Source organism: Lepidochelys kempii, chromosome 15 (assembly GCF_965140285.1).
Source record: "Lepidochelys kempii isolate rLepKem1 chromosome 15, rLepKem1.hap1, whole genome shotgun sequence".
NCBI lineage: Eukaryota > Metazoa > Chordata > Testudines > Cheloniidae > Lepidochelys > Lepidochelys kempii.
The window spans coordinates 14,333,180-14,340,480 of NC_136394.1; the positions used below are offsets into that span (position 1 = coordinate 14,333,180).

General features: G+C 46.8%; 1 gene segment (V, D, J or C); it reads left to right on the forward strand.

Annotated features, from left to right (window-relative positions):
* On the forward strand, positions 1-4,389 carry LOC140898878 (immunoglobulin lambda constant 1-like). The segment is given in 3 exon segments: positions 1-17; positions 880-932; positions 3,689-4,389. Coding segments are annotated over 3 exon segments (393 nt in total).
* Positions 4,390-7,301: the final 2,912 nt, after the last annotated feature.

The window sequence follows — 7,301 nt, forward strand, 5'->3', positions numbered from 1 at the left end:
ATGGACTATCTGATCAGGTAAGGCAGGATGTGGTAGCTTCTTACTGATAGGTGCAGGGAAGGCTGCACTATCCAGATGAGACGAGGACAGCACATGGTGTTGGTTTCCTATCCACACATGTGCAGCCCCAGCATGGCAGATCTGTGTCTTTGCAGACACTTGTTGGTGTGGTGTTAGGAGAGTTTTTACACTATGTCTTTAGATAGGTTTCAGAGGAACAGCCGTGTTAGTCTGTATTCGCAAAAAGAAAAGGAGTACTTGTGGCACCTTAGAGACTAACCAATTTATTTGAGCATGAGCTTTCGTGAGCTACAGCTCACTTCATCAGATGTTTACCGTGGATGTTTACCGTGTCTTTAGAGAGGCCAGTGCTCCCAGGGGTGTGGGTTACAGACACGTGTTTTAGAAACAGGGTATATCCAACATGAGCATCTCACAGTCATAAAAGAATTTATCCTTACAGCACCCCTGTGAAATAGGGAAGTACTATCCCCATTTTATAGATAGGATATTGAGGCACAGAGATTATGTGGCTTGCCCAAGGGCACAAAGAAAGTCTTTGGCAGAGCCAGGACTTGAACCCCCGTCTCCTGATTCCCACTCCAGTGGCTTAACAACAAGACAATCTTCTGCTCTCTTATGTGGTGCGCATGCGTGGACCAGGATTTGGCCCCATGTCAGCTCTCCCAAGGAATACTCCAGTGCTTCACCTCCCAATGGATCTTCATTCAATCAATCAATTGTACTATGAGCTTCTCCAGAAAGGATGAACATTCCCACTCATGGAGGTCCATCAGAAGTTGTTCCATGGTCATTTTCTCCACAAGTGCAGTGGTAGAGACCTTTCCTTGCCATTGAACATGACTGGTTTTTGTACAGCCGTGTGTCACTGTGGTATGTCTTCGGTGGAGGGACCCAGCTGACCGTCCTTGGTAAGTCACTGAATTACACTCCAACTTTCCTTCTCAATGCCAAGACTGCAATGTTTCCATGATTTTTTCCTCCTTTTCTGCCTTTGATCCAGGCTTGGGTCTCCTCTTACTATACACTCAGACCTTCTTACGGTGTTGAGAACAATATTTAGCCCGTCCGGACTCAGAACAGGGTGTAGATGTCCCATGCTGGATGTTTTTTTTATCTTTTCCCAATGAACAGGTTTCTGAATTTGCCCATGAAACCTACCCAGATTTTGCTGTTGGGTCCCAATTTTTAAATAACTGGTGTTAGCATCTAAAAGAAAATATTTTCTACCTTGTTTTTGGTTTTCATGGACTAGACATTTCTTACTTATTCGCACTGGGTTTTTCCAATATGTGAAAGAAACCAAGGGCCAGATTCTCAGCCAGCTAAAACAACATAGTCCCTTTGTTTTCAATAGATGCCCCTCAAAACGCATCTAAACCTTCTTAAAATAGTTGTACAACCCCTTGAAATCTAATCTGATCTAAAAATAATTTGTCCTTTGTGATTTGAAATCTGATCTTCTGGAGTAGTTTGAAGACTATTCATTTTGGTAAGAGTTAGTCACTAAATGGGTTTCATTTTCTGGAAAATTTCAACAAAAATTAAAAATTTTATTTTTGTCAAAATTCTCAGCAGAAAATAGATTTTTGGCAAAAAAAAATAAAAAATGAAACATTTTCACAAAATAATTACTGAAAACAGGGGAAAAAGTCCCCAGATATCTGCAGAAACCTTTTGGTTTTGAGTTTCCAACCAGAAATTCCTTCGACATGAGACACTTTCCGTCAAAACGTCCGTTGAAATAAAACCCCAATTGTTAACTGACAGGAGATAGAGTGAGTCATTTTTGACCAGCCCTTTTTGTAGAATTGCTAATTGAGAACGAGATAAGAGATTGATGTAATCTTAAAAATATGAGAGCAAATGCTCATGTGGTGTAAATCAGTGTAGCCCCCTTGGCAGTAATGGAACTACACGGATTTACACTTACACTGAGCGAGTGTAACTGCAATGAGTGACTTACTCATGACCCGGAGGATCAGTTCCACTGTCCCTTGGACGACTGTAGCTATCGTGGATTTCAGTTTGGGAATACCACTCAGACCTGATTTTCTGACAATGCTGAGGGACACCTTTGAAATATGGAGAGTTGCAGATAAATGGAGTGAGGTTGGACCAGACTGCGCGGGGAGAGGGCTTGAAAGAGACTGCACTAATTGCCTCTCTCAAGCCTGGAGCACACTAACAAGATTGCTGGCCAGTCTGGAAAGGCTGGATGCCTTCCTAGACTGGTATTCTAGGGCTGCCAGCAGACTTTACATCGGCTTTGGCTACACTGCCAATTGAATGACAAAACTTCTGGCGTTCATGGGTGCCTTTTACTAGGGGGTTAAAAATGCCACAAACTTGTGTGTCCATTCCTAAGCCAGGAGGTCCCTTATTGTCTCCATAGCTCCATGCAGTAACATAGCACAACATCATACGTGGGCGCAGGGGACTCTACTCTGTACCCACCCTGACATCAACCAATACTGTGATATTTTGCAATGTCCCTTTTGCTTGTCTTGGCCCCGCATCCAGCAAGGCACTTAGACACATACTGGCTCCAGTCCTTTGGCTGGGATTCGTCCCATACAGGAGTCTGTACATTACGAACTTCTGAAAATGGTTCAGCAACAAGCCGACTTGGTAACGAGGCTATTCAGCAGCCGGCATATCACAGGAGGAGTTAAGGAGATTATTTCCCGTTGAGGTCTTTTTCAAACGTACGTTCCCTTAGTAGAAAGGCCTGCAGAATGTGACAGACGATGATAACTGCTGAACAGCTTTATTGACCCAACTTGCAGAATTTAATATATAGAGACTTTCTTCCTGCTATAGAATACCATAGAATAGTTAAAAAAAGAAAAAAAGTCTCTTACTTGAACTCCATAGAATTTTACGGTACATTATATGAAACACTCTGAAACGTGTCGAGACCCCCTATCCCATCCTTTGGATCATTCTGGTTGCTTTGTTATTACGTTTTATAGGTTTGTTCCACAAGGAAAAATGTGGGTTACCCTGGATTCCTCTCTGGGCACTGAAGTGGCTTCTGATGCCCTAACCACACACATTAAACTCGAAGCGAAGCTTAGACCCTAAGAAATAACGCTGAATAAATAACCAGAACACAGTACAAAATCCTTAGAAAGCTGCTTTTAGATTTCTAAAATGCAGCACAATGCAGAATCAGCTGCAGCATTCCTTTGTGAAAGGCTCTTGCGAGAAGTCCAGTGCATACAGATTGCAATGCAATTCTCTACTCCCTTTCACACCAATTGATTTTTCTTCCCTTTAGCACCAACACTGTACCTCTTGCAGGCCCCAAGTTGTTATTTGAAGTCAATAGGAAATACCTGTGCAGGAGGAATATGGGATCAAGCCTTCAGTGATTCAAGGGACAAAAAGAATGAGTAAAGTGATATCCTCTTTTACAGGCATAGGGACAGTGACTAACTAGGCCAGGTTCACTAAGGAAGCACGTGAGAGACCAAGGATTGGGTCCCTGATTCCTAGTCCTGTGCCTAACCAGAAAAACATCTTACATCTCAGATCATCACCCTGCCCAGGGCACTTCTGAAAAGTTGGATTTGTTACACGGCAGAGATCTGGAATGTCGAACATTCTGCACTGGCAATCTCTGGATTTGGGTTTTCTAACACTGAATCTCCTTGTTTTGTAGGTCAGCCAAAGGCATCTCCTACCGTGCACCTCTTCCCTCCATCCTCGGAAGAGATCAAAACAAAGAGCAAAGCCACACTGGTCTGTCTGCTGGGCAGCTTTTACCCAGGCTCAGTCCAAGTCACTTGGAAAGCTGACGGCCAGCAGATCTCCACTGGAGTGGAGACGACCAAGCCATCCAAACAGAGTGACAACAAGTTCATGGCCAGCAGTTACCTGTCTCTGGATGCATCAAAGTGGAAGACTCATGAGACCTACACCTGCCAGGTGACACACGATGGGAAGAACTTCGAGAAGTCCCTGAAGAGCTCAGAGTGTTCTTAGCCCTCTGACCCCTGGAGGGCTCGGCCGGTTCCCGTGTCAGTCTGTAGGGGGTTCCCCAAGGGAACCAGGATCTGTCTGTAGCATTCCCATAATGCTGATTTCCAGCAAAACTCCTTCCTCTTTAAGGTGGGAGATTTTACCAATCCATATGACACCTGTCTTTATTCCCATGTCCCCACTGCTCTCACCCCCTGCATTCCCTAGAACTGTCCTTCCTGCTTTAGTCTCTGATGCAGCCTTGTTACGATATAAATAAAATCGGAAAAATTTGACTATCGCTGTGACTCTGAAGGGTTTAACTTCTTCTGTCCCCTTTTCTCCTGATGTATTAATTGCAATATTCACATAATCTTCCAATAAAATAAACTTACCTTTTATCAGCCAATATGGTTTTCTTTTTAGTAGGGATCTCGTTGGCTTTGGGGTTTCAGACAAGCTAAGGGAGAAGTAACGCTGAGTGACGTGTAATATCATGGAGATCAGGGGAGGGGGAGAGATGTCACAGAGGGATCATTACCCAAGCTGTGATTGTTCTCCCCTAACACGGGTCACTCTGGCTCTCAGCCAGCCTTCTGGGAGGGGTGACAATTGCTGCTGCACAAATCTCTCTGCAGAGCACACGTTGTGTTAGGGAATCACTGGGGATCATGGGCTGCATGAGAGCGTAATGCAACCCCCGTGGCTCTGCAGCCAGCCCTGCTTGTTCTGGGATCCTGGCAGCTCCCAACAGACCAGCAGGGCTAGGCTGGCTCAATGCTCAGCTGGGTCACTAGCCCTGCAGAGACCAGTCTGCTCTGTGAGTTAGTATTGAGTCACACTCTGCCCTCGCAGGGGGCAGATTCCGGCTCCCGTTTTCTCCCTTTAGTCATTCTTCAAGAAGCCTCATTAGAGTCAGTCAATGGGCTATTGGCTGAACAGCTCAGGACTCAGGGGAATAAGCGTCCAAATCTGGCCCATAGAGTGAGGGGCACGACACTGCTGCAGGTTGGTCCCTGGGTTAGGCTATAAATAGAGCTCCTGGCTACTTCTGGTCAGTAGAGACCCAACGGACCTCTTTGGAAGAGTTCCATTGGGCAGGATATTAAACACCAACTTGGGGGACAGCTCCCTACGCACCCAACCTGCCCTCCCAGCAGGGGCAGCTGTACATGGAAATCTGCCTGAATTAAACAAGTGCTGCTGGCCACTGAGACACACCTGCTGTGTTTCAGCCAGAGGGGAAGGCAGTGACCTTTATGTGCAGTTTGACCAACTGTGTAAATGAGTAGATTCAAGATGCTTTTCAAATGAAATCAAAACATTACTGATGATATGGATTCTCTGGAAACACTCAGGCCTTTGTTACTTCTGGGCTTTTGCACAATTTGAGCCTTGACAGGCCAGAGCAGACAATTTGTGTCCCATTAATTACCCCATAGTTGTCCTGGGGAATCAGTTTCATGTGAGATTGGATACTCGGAGGGGAGCTCCGGGGTCTGTCTCACCCTTCCCAGACAGCAGCATGCACCGTGTGTATAGCTGGGAATTTGCATCACAAAGACATTTATCATGGACCCCGAGCTGTGCTGGGCCACCAGCCAAAGGAGACCCTGATTCCCTGACAGTCCTGGGGCCAGGGAGGTAAAGGGATACGTTTGTATCACATATGCCACGTATGTGTCAGATACCACCATGCTGTCACCTCTCACAATACGGGTGACATGGATGGGTGGATGGATGGCCAGTCATGCACTGCCATCTCCTACAGAAGGGGTTAAGTGGAAAGGGAGCAGAGGGAGGCTGCGATATGGTTGAGTTTGAAAGAATGAAGGGTTCTTAAACTTCACAAAGTATGTTTAACGTCCCCAGACCAACTGTCCCACCATTCCCCCCCTACACAAACAGGTCTGTACATGGTGGGAGGGTAAGAATTCCAGGTTATGATTTGTGGAGCCCCAAGAGTGTGCAGTACACAGAGGAGACAAGGGCTCTCAGAAGTTTTCAGCAGCTCACACAGAACGTGTGTATGAGAGGGAGAACGAGCATGGGCCATGGAGTTCGCTACTCGAATTCAGGGTGTGCGCTGATTTTAACACTACTTCATTGACAAAAAGGCTCTGTTGCCTTGCACATGTAAACTACAATAGACTGATGAATGGACTGAAAAGCTACATGAAGTATTTAAGGGGTTTTCAAAAGTGACTAACTCCATTAAAAGTCTAAGTTCAACTGAAAGTCAATAGGATTTAGCAGTGTAAGGGCCAGATTTAAAAGGCAATGAAATGAATGGGCGTTTGGCAGCTAGGTGCTTTTGAAAATCCCGCTAGGTGCCATCCTGTACATATAGGTGCTTAAATAGCTTTAACACTCCGGCCCAAAGTGCTGAAGTCACTTCTAACAAGGGGACTTCAGCACTTTTGCCAGCGGCTCAGGCCTCCCCTCCCTACCCAGCGAATTCTCACAGCGTCTGAGCCTGAGCCACTGAAGTCACAGGAGCTTCCCCACCAACTTCAGTAAGTGTCTGTTAGTGTGTCAAACACAGCACGTGAACCTCCTTGGCTTCAACTGCGGCCCATTAATGAGGAAATTAGGCTGGTACCATTCACGCCCCTGGCCGTGCTGAGCTGACACACACCAGGCACTAAGGGGGGGTTCGTGTTTACAGTCAGAGGGAGGGTCCAGGGCCCTGGTTTAATTCACGAGAAACCAGCTGAGCATGGACACAGCTCACAGCCTAGACGTTTACTGGCCCTGCCTTTGGCGAGAGGGGCACCACACGCCCACACTCTGCTGGGCAGCAGGCACCAGTGCGGCTCCCCTAAGGTGAGGGGAAGGGAATAGCCCAGCAATGGTGGGAGTCTCATGGCAGCTCCGTCCAGGGAGACAGCGCTGGGATTTACTGCTGAGAACAGCTAGGAAATACAGAGCAAATGGCTGTCGTTGGGGGCACTGTGTTAATTTCTGAAGGCAACTGGGGGCTCCCTTCAGGAAAGTGCTGATCTCTGCTGTGCACTGTACATGGGCGGATACCAGCCTGGCCTTGTATTGGTGCCAACAGGGTCTGGGGCATTTTCCAGCATATGTCAGCTGTGCGATGGACACGGCTTTTACTAACACCAAAGGTTCTGAGCATCTTGCTTGACTCTGGGCTTCCAGCAATGCCTGCACCTGACCCACTGCTGGGGTTCAGACAGAGCGTGGTGGTCATCGGTTTCATGGCACATGTATCTTCAGCCCTTCCTCAGGCATGTCCAATGTGGAGACTTCACCAGCCCCCTGCATGGCTCAGCTGAGAGCGAACACAGGACGTC